Source organism: Hemitrygon akajei, chromosome 7 (genome assembly GCF_048418815.1).
Source record: "Hemitrygon akajei chromosome 7, sHemAka1.3, whole genome shotgun sequence".
In the NCBI taxonomy this organism is placed as follows: Eukaryota; Metazoa; Chordata; class Chondrichthyes; order Myliobatiformes; family Dasyatidae; genus Hemitrygon; species Hemitrygon akajei.
Window position 1 is genome coordinate 184,413,297 of NC_133130.1, and position 16,129 is coordinate 184,429,425.

Consider the following 16,129-nt stretch of genomic DNA (forward strand, 5'->3'; position numbering starts at 1 on the left):
ACCACACTGAGACAGGTTAAATGGGACAAGTGGGGACTGTGCTGGGTTTGGGTATTTGATCCTCCACAATATTCCACATGGGAATTTAAACTGGAGGTATGAGTTTTTTTTTACGAGGTCGAGTTGCGAGCTCGACATCAACCCGGCACGGATGGTACGGGAGTCACTGGATCGACATCGACCCGGCATGGGAGCGGTCTGTCACTAAATCAAACTCGGGAACCTCCGTTCTCTGGCCCGGTGCGATTCTGAATGCGCCACCAGCCGACCAGAATGGTGGGGGGGGGGGGGGGGGGGGGGGAAATCAGGGTGAATCTTACTAAGAAAAATTTAAGCCAAATACAAAGTTAAACACACAACACAGTGACAATGGCAACGACTTAAAATGGCTGACGGCGTCGCGATCCGACTTAACATGGCGGACGGCGTTCTCCTTCCTTGCTTCATAAGTACGAGTCGTCCGTAAGTCAGACGTTCGTAACTCGGGGACTGCCTGTAGTCCATTTGGTCTTGGTTCTCTGATCTTTCTTTATATTCCTGTAAATCCTTTCCTTTCACCCAGCTCACTTTTTTGAATACTTCAGTAGAAGCTGCCTCTATGCTACGTGTGGTGTACTTTCTAGCAAAAAAGATTCATTCACCAATCACTTGCGTCCCCTGTTCACTGATTCTTGAGCCAACTGGAACAGTTTCTTTCAATATGCTTTGTCTGGACCCTTAGTGATTTAAAAAAAAATCTCAGGGTGGAGGAGCAACACCTTGTATTCCATCTGGGTACTTTCCAACCTGATGGCATGAATATTGATTTCTCTTGGTAACAAATTCCCCCCGACCCCACCCCACCTTCCTGTATTCTCCACTCTGACCTTTCACTTCTTCTCACCTTTTCACCTTCCTGTCACTTCTCCCTGGGTCCCCTCCTCCTGCGGTTCACTGTTTTCTCCTATCAGATTCTTTTCTCCTGCCCTGGACCTTTCCCAACCACCTGGCTTCACTTAGCACCTTACAGCTAGCCGCCTTCCCCTACCCCCCCCCCCCCCACCCATCTTTTTTTTCTGGTAATTCCCCCTTCCTCAGTTCTGAAGAAGGGTCTCAGCCCGAAACATCAACTCTTTTCCATAGGTGCTGCCTGACCTGCTGAGTTCCTCCAGTATTCTGTGTTGATTTGAAATAGACGACTGAGTCCCCTTGCAGAGTCCTCTGTTCCAATCTATGCACGTAGCTGAAGTTCTTCATCTCTGCAAGTACTTCAGTAAATCTCCTTTTCTGCACTCCCATGGAAGCCTTTCTGCCCTTACTGAAGTGTCGACCAGAACTTTGCACCAACTTCTAGTTCTGACTTGATCCACTGTCTTATAAAGATTTATCACGACTTGCTTGTTCTACTCCACCCTCTAGCCTCTCCTGAAATTTATCAGTGCTATTCTTCATGGCAACAAGTTTCACTTTCTTGGAATGAGATCCTTTACTCCATTTCATACCTGTTAAATGGATTGCCTGAGAACATAAACTCCTGAAGCATCCTGGTGTAGGGTAATTGACTGGAGAGCCTGCAGCTGTTTTGCGCCGACTGGGTTCTGCTTGTTGCTGCCTTTGTTTATGCAGAATGCACATGTTGAGCAACTGAGACTGATAACTAGCTAATTAATGAATTGCGCTCGGGTAACAGAGCTGTCAGTGTTCAAAAGGCTGTCCGTGGGAGGAAAGATCGAACTCTCATTGATCTTTGAAACCAAGAGGCAGGAGGTTGGAGTTTTGCATGAGTGGTCAGTCTTGCACACTGACCTTTTGGAGGGGTCTTTGGTTAGCATGATGTCAGAAGCAGCAGGGTATAGCTCTCCCTGTTTCTGCACCACGTCTCCTGCTCAGTACACGACTGTACAGCCCAAATGCATAAGCAGACGGGTGTGCTCACAGCTGGGGGGAGTTGCCAGAGCTCATTCTGCTGATTTATTCCTGTCACTGCTACATTTGTGTGGTAAAAGGTAGGCAAGTCGATGACTTCATGGCTTTGTTTCCTAGCAATGAGAATCTGAGATTAATAACAAGGGCAATATCTTCCAGGTAAGATCTGGCATCTATTCTCATTGGGATACATCAACATTGCAATCTTCTTGCATGCTTTGCTGTTGGTTCATTTATCTTTTGCTTAATAAATGTGTTTTTATAACTTCCAAATTTTACATGGTTTGAAATAAGCATTGTGGTGTGTACTTAGATTAAAAAAGGCATTAAATTAACTTAATCAGGTTCTTAAAACAAACACCAGTTGAATCCAAATATTTGCTTAATTAGTACACAATGGTCATTATATATCTTTGTAGTTTAATTTCTGGAACGTATTCTAATAGACATTGTCTCTACTCTCTGTGTACCTTGATTCTGTATGCAGGTCTTTCAGACGTGGATGTGCTCAAGCCATTTTTAAGTTCCATTTCTTCACCTTGCAGTCATTTTGTTAAAGCTTGGTAGATGAGAAATATTAATATTCATCACCACACCTCTGGCTCTTGTGCGTAGTCTTGCTCCTTCCATGTTATTTGTGATCTGTTTGAAATAATACATCTCAAACTGTTGCAGATTGAATAGGGCAAGGCGATTGATGTTAATGCTTGTTGGATATAATTGCATTGATGCTTGGGACAAAACACAAGGGAGTTATATAGTTCCAAGCTTTAATAAAAATATAGCATGTCGCCGGCAGTATTGATTCTTCTTGCGATCAATATCTTCCTGTTTTTGTGTTATTGGTCAAATGTCCTCCACTTGCATGCAAGCACATAAAATTAAATAGTGAGAAATGATTATTGAGCAGGATTTTTCTTTTGTTTTCCCTTTCCTTCCAAGAAACAAAAAAAAACCTCTGTACGGATGTAATAAAAGGAAAGAAATTATTCAATTATGTAGCACAAAAGAAATTTGATTTCTGTGGTGCTTTAATTTTAGGATTGCTTTGAGTGTTTTCATAAAATGATGCAAAAGAGTCTGTGAACAATGATACGAAAAGATCTGTAGTTTAAAATCAAATGCTGAACTGCATGACACAGTTGCCTTGTATGAATCATTTCTGGAGTATAACCTGTGTATTCATGTCTTTTGTCTGCTACTTCATGTTGTTTCTTAAAATGAAAAGCACAAACTTAACTAGTAACCCATGCTCTGTAGTGAAATCTTTTTGGAATCCATGTGAAATTCTTGCTCCAGTCTTTGCAGGGATTTGTTTAGGTCTGTAAACGATTTAGTTCTGGTTTGTAGCACATCAAAATGTCCTGAGGCATTTTCATGCACATAATGGAGAAGCATTTGGTTAGGTAGCCAAAACCAGAGTTTAAGACATGGGTTTTGACAAATGTTTTTAAATAAGGAAAGAGAAGTTTTAAGGAGGAAGTTATCAACTTCAGGTTCTAGTTGACTGAAATATTGTTTTCTCTTAATCTAGTGCTGTAGTAAAGCACAATAGTGAATGTTGAAGGAATAGCCTTTAAAATTTTGTTATAGTTTCTAGTACACAGCTGGGAGCAACCAAGGAGGAAAAAAAAATTTTTAATTGGAGATGATGTGTTATTCCCTTTTTCCTTTGAAATCTTTATTGATTAGTTATATGCAACAATAAGACCATATGATCCCCCTCATATCCCAAAGGTGTGCAGTTTGGAAGGTTAATTGCTCATAAAACCACAATTCAAGCAGCAGAATTAGGCCATTCAGCCCATTGAGTCTGCTTTGCCATTCAATCATGGCTGATTTATTATCTCTCTGTCCCATTCTCCTTCCTTCTCCCCATAACCTTTCACACCCTTACTAATCAAGAACCTATTAACCTCTGCTTTAAATATACTCAATAATATCCTCCACTGTCGCCTGCGGCAACAAATTCCACAGATTCATCGCCCTCTGGCTAAAGAAATTCCTCCTCATCTCCGTTCTAAATGGATGTCCCTCTCTTCTGAGGCTGTGTTCTCTGGTCTTAGAGGACCCAGCCTTGGAATAATTGGTTTAATAAAAGGATAATTTCATGCATTCTTATCTGGGCAGGGACTTTGGCGATGAAAGGTCGTGTGATGATAGAGATGTGCTATTTTCACATGCCCAATCATATTGTAATGAAAACCTTGCAGTTTATTAACATGAATTTATTCCATACAATTACCAATGACACTTACAGATTTGAAAGGAACTGGCTTATGCCTGGTTGTTCATAATTTGTCAAGTATAGTTATTTATGGAAACAATAGTAACCCATTCTTCAGAAAGATGTATTAACTTTGAGCAGGGACTCTGATTAAGGGGAGGGGAGCAAATAAAAATATTTGTATGGAAATACGTATAAGTTTTGAGTTATTTTAATTTAGTTGAGTGATTCAGAATACTGTGTTGCAAGTTTTAAACAAGTTATCAATGAGTATACAATGCAGAAAAAAACATTTTTTCCCAAAATCTCCAGAATAATAATGTTTTTCAAATGAACCTCCTCCATCCCCCATTCACAAAAACAAAAGAAGCGGGTGTAGGCCTTTCAGTTCCTTGTGTCTGCTCCAGTGTTCAACAATACATTTGTGCTGTTGCTTACAGTCTCAATGACCTACCTGGGTTTGATCTTGACCTCCAGGGCTGTCTGCGTGCAGTTTGCATGTTCTCCCTGTGGCTGCAATTAAGTGCGGGCAATGGGATTGATTGAGAGCTGGTGTGGATCTGATGGACTGAATGGCTATCTCCTGTGCTGTAAGAAAATATGATCAGTACTTGAAACATTTTTGTGCACTGAATTCGGATCCTTCAATTCACCTTAAAAAAAAAAATAACCTCTGCCTTGAATATCTTCAAGTTTCAGAATTCTGAAGATTCACTACCCACTATATAAAAAAATTTATTTCATCTGTCCTAAATTGGCAGCCCCTAATTTGAAACTCTGACCCCTGGCTGAAGACATCCTGATAGGGTGGGATGAGACTCAATTTCACATCTAGAGTACACTAAGATTTTTGGATGTTTTTCGTGAGATCACATCTTGCACATTGTTCTGAACTTTAAAGTGCATTTGCCAAGTTTGTTTTATCTCTCCTTGTATAACTGGCTCACTATCCAAGGAGTCAAACTAGTAAATCTTCACTGTGCTCCCACTTTCACAAGTAGATCTTTCATTCTATGGAAGGTCCATGTCTCATTTGCAGTGTCAGCCAGATTGTACATCCCAGCCGTCTCTTAATCCAGTACTCTGATCAACCAAAAAAATGCTGGGGGAGCTCAGTGGATCAGGCATCATCTGATGAGCAAAATGTATGGTTGATGTTTCAGGACAGGAAAGAGTGGAGATGGCCAGTGGATAAAGAGGATAGGGAAGGGCTGGAGTAAGTGGTGCCGTGCTATTAGTGGATCCAAAGCATCGAAGGCACATTTCCATCCGCCTATGCTGCCTGACATGCTGAATCCTGCGGAAGGGTCTCTGCCTGAACATTGACTGTACTCTGTTTCCATAGACAGTTCTGCTGAAGGGTCTCAGCCTGAAATGTGGACTGTACTCTTTTCCATAGCTGCTGCCTGGCCTGCTGAGCTCCTCTAGCATTTTGTGTGCGTTGCTTGGATTTTGAGCATCTGCAGATTTTCTCTTATTTGTGAGTTCCTCCAGCATTTTCTTCGTGGCTCCGGATTGCATCATCTGTAGTCTCTTGACTCCTGTAGACAGATCTTCTGGCAGTTAAAGCCCTCGCCTTGTTTTCCTTCCTAATTGCTTGCGTGTTCATTTGGAATGAATCTTACAATGTAAAGAAAAATGTCTCATCCCCATTCTTTTCAATGTGCTGTACTGTTTTAAGACTTGGCCAGCCTGGAGATGATTTCATAACTCCCCTATCAATCACACAGGACATTGCATGCTCTAAGTAATTGGGACTGGCCATACACACAACTTTGTATGTCCTCAATTAGTTGCATTTTCCGGTGAAATTATTCTGCAGTAATGGGAGGTATCTGCTAAACTTTGGTCAAAACATGGGGAGGGTCCTGGAAATTGAAAGCCCAAGTACGCCCCTACCTCTTCCTCATTGACAGTGGTGCCACCATAGACTCTAATTAGAAATTTAAGTTTCAAATGAGTTACAATGTCTGACACAATGTCCTGGAGGGAGGGGGGCGTGTGTGTTGTTTTGGATTTCCAGCATCTGTAGATTTTCTCATGTCTGACACAAGTTCTGCAAGAGTAGTGTGAAGTTGGTGAAGGGTCAACTCTGAATGGAGAACAATGTTGTAAAATTGAGAAAACAACATGTCCCTTCACTACAAGGCAGTTATTACCAAAGCAGATACGTCGGCTGACTTCTTCATGTAGAGCAGCCAACCCTAAATGGGTGTAGTTCCAACCAACTCTTTGCTGATTGTGTAATATGGAGGACAGTGAAGTTGGTGCAATTATGTCTGAATAGTCACATTTCTTAAAAGAAGTAACCACTTTTCTTAAGGTGTCCAACTGAAAACATTACACTCATGATAGTTAAACAGTGACACACAAAATGCTGGTGGAACACAGCAGGCCAGGCAGCATCTATAAGGAGAAGTGCTGTTGACGTTTCGGGCTGAGACCCTTTGTCAGGACTAACTGAAAGGAAAGATAAGAGATTTGAAAGTAGTGGGGGGAGGGGGAAATGCGAAATGATAGGAGAAGACCGGAGGGGGTGAGATGAAGCTAAGAGCTGGAAAGGTGATTGGCGAAAGTGATACAGAGCTGGAGAAGGGAAAGGATCATGGGACGGGAGGCCTTGGTAGAAAGAAAGGGGGAGGGTGGAGCACCAGAGGGAGATGGAGAACAGGCAGAGTGATGGGCAGAGAGAGAAAAAAAAACAAAACAACTAAATATTGTCAGGGATGGGGTAAGAAGGGGAGGAGGGGCATTAACGGAAGTTAGAGAAGTCAATGTTCATGCCATCAGGTTGGAGGCTACCCAGCCGGTATATAAGGTGTTGTTCCTCCAACCTGAGTGTGGCTTCATCTTGATAGTAGAGGAGGCCATGGATAGACATATCAGAATGGGAATGGGACGTGGAATTAAAATGTGTGGCCACTGGAAGATCCTGCTTTCTCTGGCGGACTGAGCGTAGGTGTTCAGCGAAACGGTCTCCCAGTCTGCGTCGGGTCTCACCAATATATAAAAGGCCACACCGGGAGCACCGGACACAGTATACCACACCAGCCGACTCACAGGTGAAGTGTCACCTCATCTGGAACAACTGTCTGGGGCCCTGAATGGTGGTGAAGGAGGAAGTGTAAGGGCAGGTGTAGCACTTGTTCCGCTTACAAGGATAAGTGCCAGGAGGGAGATCGGTGGGAAGGGATGGGGGGACAAGTGGACAAGGGAGTCGCGTAGGGAGTGATCCCTGCGAAAAGCAGAAAGAGGGGAGGAGGGAAAGATGTGCTTGGTAGTGGGATCCCGTTGGAGGTGGCACAAGTTACAGAGAATTATACGTTGGACCCTGGAGGCTGTTGGGGTGGTAGGTGAGGACAAGGGGAACCCTATCCCAAGTGGGGTGGTGGGCGGATGGGGTGAGGGCAGATGTGCGGGAAATGGGCGAGATGCATTTGAGAGCAGAGTTGATGGTGGAAGAAGGGAAGGCCCTTTGTTTAAAAAAGGAAGACATCTCCTTTGTCCTGGAATGAAAAGCCTCATCCTGAGAGCAGATGCGGCGGAGACGGAGGAATTGTGAGAAGGGGATAGTCTTTTTGCAAGAGACAGGGTGGGAAGAGGAATAGCCCAGGTAGCTGTGAGAGTCTAGACTTATAGTAGATATCAGTAGATAAGCCATCTCCAGAGACGGAGACAGAAAGATCAAGAAAGGGGAGGGAGGTGTCAGAAATGGACCAGGTAAATTTGAGGGCAGGGTGAAAGTTGGAGGCAAAGTTAATGAAGTCAACGAGCTCAGCATGCCTGCAGGAGGCAGCACCAATGCAGTTGTCGATGTAGCGAAGGGAAAGAGGGGGACGGATACCGGTATAGACTTGGAATGGACTGTTCCACAAAGCCAACAAAAAGGCAGGCACCCATGGCTACACCCTTGGTTTGGAGGAAGTGGGAGGAGCCAAAGGAGAAATTATTGAGAGTAAGAACTAATTCCGCTAGATGGAAGAGAGTGGTGGTAGAGGGGAATTGGTTAGGTCTGGAATCCAAAAAGAAGCGAAGAGCTTCGAGACCATCTTGGTGGGGGATGGAGGTATATAGGGACTGGACGTCCATGGTGAAAATAAGGCGGTGGGGGCCAGGGAACTTAAAATCATTGAAAAAATTCAAAGCGTGAGAAGTGTCAAGAACATAGGTGGGAAGAGATTGAGCAAGGGGGGATAAAACAGTGTCAAGGTATGCAGAAATGAGTTTGGTGGGGCAGGAGCAAGCTGAGACAATAGGTCTACCTGGACAGGCAGGTTTCTGGATCTTGGGTAGGAGGTAGAAACGGGAAGTGCGGGGTGTGGGAACTGTGAGGTTGGTGGTAGTGGATGGGAGATCCCCAGAGCTGATAAGGTTGCTGATGGTATAGGAGAGAGTGGCCTGGTGCTCCTTAGTGGGGTAATGATCAAGGGGTAAATAAGAGGAGGTATCAGAGAGTTGTCACTGTACCTTGGCCAGGTAGAGGTCAGTACACCAGACAACAACAGCTCCCCCCTTATCAGTGGGTTTTATAGTGAGGTTGGGATTGGTGCGGAGGGAGCGGAGAGCAGAGCGTTCGGAAAGAGTGAGGTTGGAATTGGAACAGGGTGTGGTGAAGTCGATACGGTTGATGTCCCGTCGGCAATTAGCAATAAAGAGATCCAGAGCAGGCAGAAGACCAGAGCGGGGTGTCCATGAAGAGGAGGAGGGTTGAAGACGGGAGAAGGGGTCATCGGTGGGGGTAGGAGAGTTAAACAGTGAGTTTGAATTGCACTGTGTATAAACTTAGGGTAGACATGAGGAAATTTCATTTCTGATTGTTCTTACTCTTGGTGTGAAAATTAGTATTACTTGTTTAAGACTGCATCTGGTCCTAAAGTTCAGTTGATCTTGTTACTGGACTTGATGGTGCTTCCAGGGCTAAAGTGTGCAGAATTCTCAGTGGTTGATAGTTGGCAGTTTCTGACAGAATCGCAGTGGTTGATTGGGTTAGCTAAGTATAACAACTCTTGTACGTTAATGTATATGGGCTAGTGATGGTCATCTAAGTCTGTGGCACATTTAATGGAGTAAACTGTCTGGGGATATTTGACTAAAGTGGTTGTCAAACAAAATGACCAAATAATAAGCTTCGTCTAGAGGATGAGAGGTAATATTGGCCAAGATGACAGAAAGCTCTGCTTTTTTTCTTTGAAAATCCTCGTGGGATTTTTTTTACAACCATCTGAGAGGCAGTTGTAGGTTAGTTTTAGTGTTTCATGTGAAAGAGAAAATATTGATGGCATCCTTTCAGAAGAATTATTGATTCAAATCAATTGTTAACCATAATTGACTATGAGGGAAGGATGTAATCATTTTGGTAAAGTAAGCTTTGTGAAATAGGATTGTCCATACAGCTTGTTTTTGTTCAGTGTATTTGGCTCAAAAAGGCAGTATCCATCATTAAGGACTCCCATCACCCAGGATGTGCCCTCTTCTCATTGTTACCATTAGGAAGGAGGTACAGAAGCCTGAAGGCACAGCACACTCAACGTTTCAGGAACAGCTTTTCTGCTCTTCCATCCAATTTCTGAATGGACATTGAACCCATGAACATTACCTCACTACTTTTTAATTTTGCACTACTTATTTAATTTAACTATTTAATATATGTTTGCTGTAATTTACATTTTTTCTTTTATGTATTGCATTGTACTTCTGCCACAAAGACAGCATATGGCAGTGATGTTAAACCTGATTCTGACTTGTATATCAACTTCTGCTCTGAATTATAAATTCTTTCTCTAGCAGTTGTTAAACTAGTATGTAAATATATATGAATGCCCTTGTTAATGAAAGCTTGGAAAACCAGTTTGGGAAGTGTTTGAAGATAATCTGAGCAAAGCGTATTGTAATTTAGTTATTTGTGCATTGTATTAAACATAAAGCTCAGAGGTTTTGTTGTGTGAAGCAAATGCTCCTTCAATTACATTCTGCAAATGCAACGCATTAACCTTGTGTTTGTTCTGCAATCACAGTATTCTTCTCTGGTCTGTGTTCAGAGCAAGGTTACCATAGTGATGAGATCAGTAGCTGCTACCCCATTACACTGTCAGAATTGGACAGTCAACACAAAACCAAATATTCCCTGGTGACAAATCCACTCAATGGAGAGCATTAATAGAGTGGGCAAGTTGGCTCTTTCAGGAATGGATACCTTTTATTAAACTAGAAAATGTTACAGTCATGGAAAATGCTGGAAATAATCGGCAGGTCAAACAGCATCAGTAAAAAGCAACACAACATACTGGATGAAATCAGCAGGTCAGGCAGCACCTTTGAAACAAGTTGGGCTGTTGACGTTTATGGTCGAGACCCTTCATTTTGACTGCTGGTGCCTCGACCCGGAACACTGACTGATCATTTTCCTCCATAGATGCTGCCTGACCCACTGAATTGCTCCAGATTCCAGCATCTGCATTCTCTCGTGTGTGCATTTTGATAGAATGTAAAACACAGTTTGAGCCAGTTGGTACAACTACTGTAACTGTATGTACTTGTCATCATTGCAGGCTAGAAACTAAAGAGCCACCAATGTTCAGCTTGCTAGCAAACCTGGTCCCTTACTGTGTTGCTGGGATTCGAATGACTTTGCCTTCAGATTAAAGGCATCTCTTCCAGTGGTTCAGGATCTAGAAGTACACAGTGCATCCAGTGATGACTCAGAATAGGAGGTATTGGTCTCCATCTTGTACCATAAAAGCAGTGCTGCACAATGTAGGAAACTAGTTCTAAAGTATAGTATTAGCAATTTTTATTTGTATAATAACTTGAAGTGGCGATTACTGGCAAGATTTATTAGTGTACATTTAACATTTATGAAGGGTGCTGATCCAAAGCATCAACTGCCCATCTCACTCCGTCGATGCTGTCTGACCCGCTGAGGTCCTCCAGGTGTTTTGGGTGTTGTTCCAGATTCCAGCATCTACAGTCTCCTGAGTGTACATATACCATTGACTTTTGTCCTCAGAATCATTCAAGCCTTAATTATCAAGAGTTGAAATTAAGGAGACAGTTTTAATATCAGTCATTGAGAGCATAAGAAATGAGAGAAAGTCTTTTGTCCCTTTTGAATTTGCTCTGCTGTTCAGCAACAGGTCTAGCTGTTCATGATCTTATCACCATTCTCCTGCCCTGTTCCATATCCCCTGATCCCTCAGACAAAAATCTTTTGATCTCTTTTTAAATGTTCAATGACTGAAACCCCGTTTAAAAGTTGTCAAGGATTGACCAGTCTTTGAGTACAAGTTTCTTCTCAGTCAAAGGAGACTTGCCCTGAGTTTTTAGACTCTGTAGCCAGGAAGAACATCATTGTGGTATTTATCCTGCTGAGACCTCTCAGAATTTTGGAGTCACGTTGCATTCTTCTAAAATAATCATTTTTGTCTGTACTACTAAAGTGGATAACCTCACATTAATCTGCTTTGTTATTTACTGTTGACTTGTCTATATCAGTGTGTCCCTATTCCCACTCCGTTTTGTGTAGTCAGCAAACATTTAAGTGTTCATGGCCTCACAACTCAAGAAAGGTATTCCTGCTCTTGATTATTCTCATTATTAATTCATTCTCAATCCATATTGGTAACTTGCCTCCAGTGCATTGAATCCACTGATTTTTCCCCGTGATTCACTCTTGCAAGATATTTCAATAGATTAGTCAAGCATTATTTCTCTTCCATTAATCTTTATTGACTTTGCTCAGTCACTTCACTGTTTTCCAGTTTCAAAGTTCAAAGTAAGTTTATTGCCTAATTGCATATATCACCATGTACAACCCTGAAATTCATTTTCCTGCGGGCATACTCAGCAGATCTGTAGAATAGATCAACTAGCGTGCAGAAGTCAACAAGCTGTGCAAATGCCAATATAAATTTAAAGCAATAAATAATGAGAACATGAATTAACAAGATAAAGAGTCCTTAAAGTGAGATCGTTGGATGTGGGAACATCTCAACGGAGGTCAAGTGAGCATAGTTAACCCCTCTGTTCAAGAGTCTGATCTTGAATCTAGTGGTGTGAGTCCTGAGGCTCTTGTACTTTCTACCTGATGGCAGCAGTGAGAAAAGAGCATGGCCTGGGTGGTGAGGATCTTTGATGATGGATGTTGCTTTCCTATGACAGCTTTCCATAGTGATGTCCTCTGATTGAGAGAGTTTTACACGTGATGTACTGGTCCAAATCTGCTACCTATCTTGATAGTCGCATCCTTGATTATGGAGTCAGAATAAATACTACCATTAAACTTCAGTTTAAATTTAGAGTTGGGAGAAGATCAAACAATCAAAGAGCGAATGTCAGGTAGCACTACCAAATAATATACTTGCAGGTACAAAGCAAAGCGAGGTTTGAGGAGCATTATTGTGGTGTGTGCTCTGGGATAGTGTGAAGTCCATTTGTAGTTGATTTTGGCATAAAAAGAGTTGAGAGCAAACACCAGACCTGTGGGATGCAGTAATGGGTGAGTTCATTAGGTTCCACAGAGCTGCAACATGGAAGTTGGTCATCAGTCTCTGGGCATGGCATTGGTAGTAAGATAAATAGGAGTGCATTTCATTAATGTTGGTGGTGTAATTGGCGCACTGTCCTCTCACAGCAAGTAGAGCGCAGTTGAGCACCAACTCGGTATGTTTAACGCAGTTAGAAGTTTAGCAGAGTTGCCAAGCAACAGATTATGTAGCAGCACCCACGACTGAGTGAGAGGAGGGCAGCTTTGAATCGGACAATATTACCCATTGTGTGAAACCTGGTGAAAGGTCATGGATCTCTAATGTTAGCTCTTTCTTTCTCCCTGTCTCTCTTTCTCTCTCTCCATAAATGCTCTCTGCTCTGCTGAGTTTTTCCAAAATTTTCTACTTTTATTTCAGATTTGCAGCATCAGTTGTATTTTAGTTAAAGATATTATGACTATTAATTGCCCCTGCCATGCAGATGTATGATGGAATCGCGGTAGCATATCAGTTTGTGTGACACTGTTATTGCTTGGGTCATTGGAGTTCGAAATTCAAGACCGGTGTCCTATGTAAGGAATTTGTCTATCCTCCCTGTGAAATGCGTGGGTTTCATCCAGGTGCTTCGGTTTCCTCCCACAGTCCAAAGGTGGACAGGTTAGTATGTTGACTGGTCGTTGTAAATGAAGTTAGGCTAGGGTTAAATTGTGGAGTGCTGGATGGTGCAGCTGGAAGGGCCTGTTCCTCGTAGAATCTCTAAATAAATAAAAGAAATGAAATCCAGGGTTGAGGAAAACTGATGGGAATATGATTAATGTGAGTGGCTGTTTGATGTTGGGAAGGGACTTGGTGCTATGTGATTCGGACTCTGAGCAGAGAGAAGACAAATTGGATCAGGTAAGGTTGGCAAGATTGCAGAACCCTGGTTGATGAGGGATATTGACGTTCTTGGTCAGGGAAATGAAAGAGGCATATGTCGGCATTTCAAGATGGTGCCAGGCTGCGGGTCTCTGTCGAGGTCACAGCTCAGAGTTGGTTGTTAGTCCATAGGGTTGGTTTTTGAGATAGAGAGGTCAGTTAGGAATTGATTTAGGGTTTAGGGACTTGGATGTCAAGGAATTAAAGGAGCCTCCACTCCGCATTCGAAGTTCAGTGACGGACGTTGTCGATGACGATGTCGGACCGGCAGACCAGTGAGGACATGAGTTGGAGTTGTCAATGTATGCCGAGGTCAGTGTCCCATTTGGTTAGGAGGAACATGATCTTGTGACTGCCTAGCACCGTTCCCTCCAGGCTGTGTGGCTGCACAGCAGCTGAATGCTCCTATACACGTAACCTCTGTTGCCCTGCAGCTGGAATTTTATTTTATGTAATGTTAATGTAACTTTGAAGTTGTTAAAGTAATTTTGAATTGATCTAATATAGTTTTATCTATGTTGATATAATTGTGAAATGCACTGATTAACTATGGTATAATAAATCTTCTAAATAAATGTATCGCAACCTTTACTTTGAAACATCTTAGAGGTTACATTCTCAGTGTTTCAACTTGTAACACTTGTTACCATTTGTAACATAAACACAGAATGGAAGTTGGTAGCTCATTGTTAATAAACCTCTGGCCTGTGAACGCCAGCGCCATCTAGTCGAAACATTTTATTTTTGCCATTGTGCTGTCAGTTGTTTTGACTGCTTGATATCATTTATTTGTGTGGTGAGTTGTAGTTTTGTGTTTGTTTGATAGGCATAATGGTTTCTTAAAATAGGAAAAAATTACTTTCCTCTTGTTAGAAAATTGTTTCTGAGAGACAATTAAATGGTGAGAAGTGCTTAAACTTTCCATTGAAGGAAGGAGAGGAGAAAATAAGATAAAAGGATATTGGTTACAGCTGGGGGTGGTAGTGGGGATAAGCTTCCAATGGCATGTGTCTCAAATAGCCTCTGACAACCAAGTCTAGCTCTTGGCCTTCACGTGTGAGTTAGCTAGTAGGCCTGGCAAGACAGTTTCTGTTGACAGGAGAAGGGGCAAAGGCAAGTTTTGGCACCTTAAAAACAATCGCTTCGGGCAGATGGAGCTCATCAGCCATGGTTGGCAGCCTATCTAGGAAAAGGAAAACTTTGATCTCAAACCTTAGCTGCCTTGCGACTACACCCACTTATGGGGTAGACTAGTGGTCGCCAACCCGTCGATCGTGATCGACTGGTTGACCTTTGAGACTTTCCCAGTAGATCCCGGGGGGAAAAAAAAGAAGAAAAATAAATACACAAATACTGTTGAGAGATTGTGTCCGGGTTGTGAGGTTTCAGTTCCGTTCTTTCTGCCCAGTGCACATGCGTGTAGCTCCCCCGCACTACACAGTGTACTTCAGTGGTTCTCAACCATAATGCGAGGAAACAATATGAGTCAGCTGCACCTTTCCTCATCTCCTGTCACGCCCACTGTTGAACTCGAACCCACGCGAGGTGATCGGTCGCCTAAACGCAGTGACACCCTCGCATGGTCGGCGGGAACCGCCGATGCTGCTGGCCCGGAGCGCGGCCGGCGGGAAGTGCCGTTGGTACTGGCCTGGAGCGCGGACAGATGGGTGCTGCCTCTGAACCTGTTTAGCACACTGAATGTTCGTGGGGAACCCGGTGCTAAAATATTCGCAGATGACCTAATTCGGGCTCAGGGTTTCGTAAGTAGCAGAGCAGCTACCTCGCTGAGATCTGCTGAAACAAACTTGTCGGCTGATAGATCCTACAAGGGGGGTGGACGCGGGCCTGTCGCTCTCCTCGCTCGGTTGTTCTCTCTGGACTGAGACCGCCACGGCCCCGGTACGGGGACCTCCGGCTCTGACCTTGTCCTCTAACCCCACCCACGACCAGCCGCACCTGGCCAGGGCATCTGGCGGCGGGTGGGCAGAGGCTGGAGTTCGGGCCGGGAGGCTGAGGCAATGAAGCCCTCAAAACTGCTTTGGTACCCTAATTCCCAGCACCCTGCACTTAAAGACGAACCTGCTGAGTTTTTTCAGCGGAAAAAACGTGAGCAGCGTGGGACAGCAGCTAAGTGCCAAGAGCCACGAAAATTAAATTGCGGAATAGTCTGGACATAAGGAACCTGCTTTGACGCTGTAGTCCCATCGTGTTTAACACCCCCCCGGTTGGCCGGTCCTCAAGAATATTATCAATATTAAACTGGTCCGCAGTGCAAAAAACAGTGGGTACCCCTGGTGTTATGCATTATTTCTACTTCTGGGTTACAGGGTTTTACTTCCGGTCTGTTCTGCCCCAGTGCGCATGCATGTAACTAATCGATCTGGGGTCGATCTTGCCTTTCACTAAGGCCGAAGTAGGGGATCTTGGGCTTAAAGAGGTTGGTGACTACTAGGGTAGACTATGGGAGTAAATGTCAAGGGAAAAATCTGGAGCTGGAGTCCCAAAGCAGTCCTACATTGAGTTCAGCACTGACTAGTAACTCCCAGTGCCAAACTGATCGGTCTTTGCCATTCCTTTGGATTCATCGGCTGTGTGG

General features: G+C 43.4%; 1 protein-coding gene across 3 annotated transcripts in view; it reads left to right on the forward strand.

Moving 5' to 3' along the window:
• Window positions 1-16,129, forward strand: part of gpsm1b (G protein signaling modulator 1b) — a 316,327-nt gene that overhangs the window by 33,825 nt on the left and 266,373 nt on the right. Inside the window, exon 1 of one of the 3 annotated variants that reach the window (XM_073052864.1) lies at window positions 1,795-1,985. The exons of 1 other annotated variant lie outside the window; for it this stretch is intronic. In XM_073052864.1, coding sequence (XP_072908965.1) covers window positions 1,810-1,985 — 176 coding nt within the window. In that variant the 5' untranslated portion in view covers window positions 1,795-1,809. Of the gene's footprint in view, window positions 1-1,794; window positions 2,065-16,129 lie in introns of those variants that run through there. One more of the 3 variants, XM_073052868.1, reaches the window with a different exon arrangement.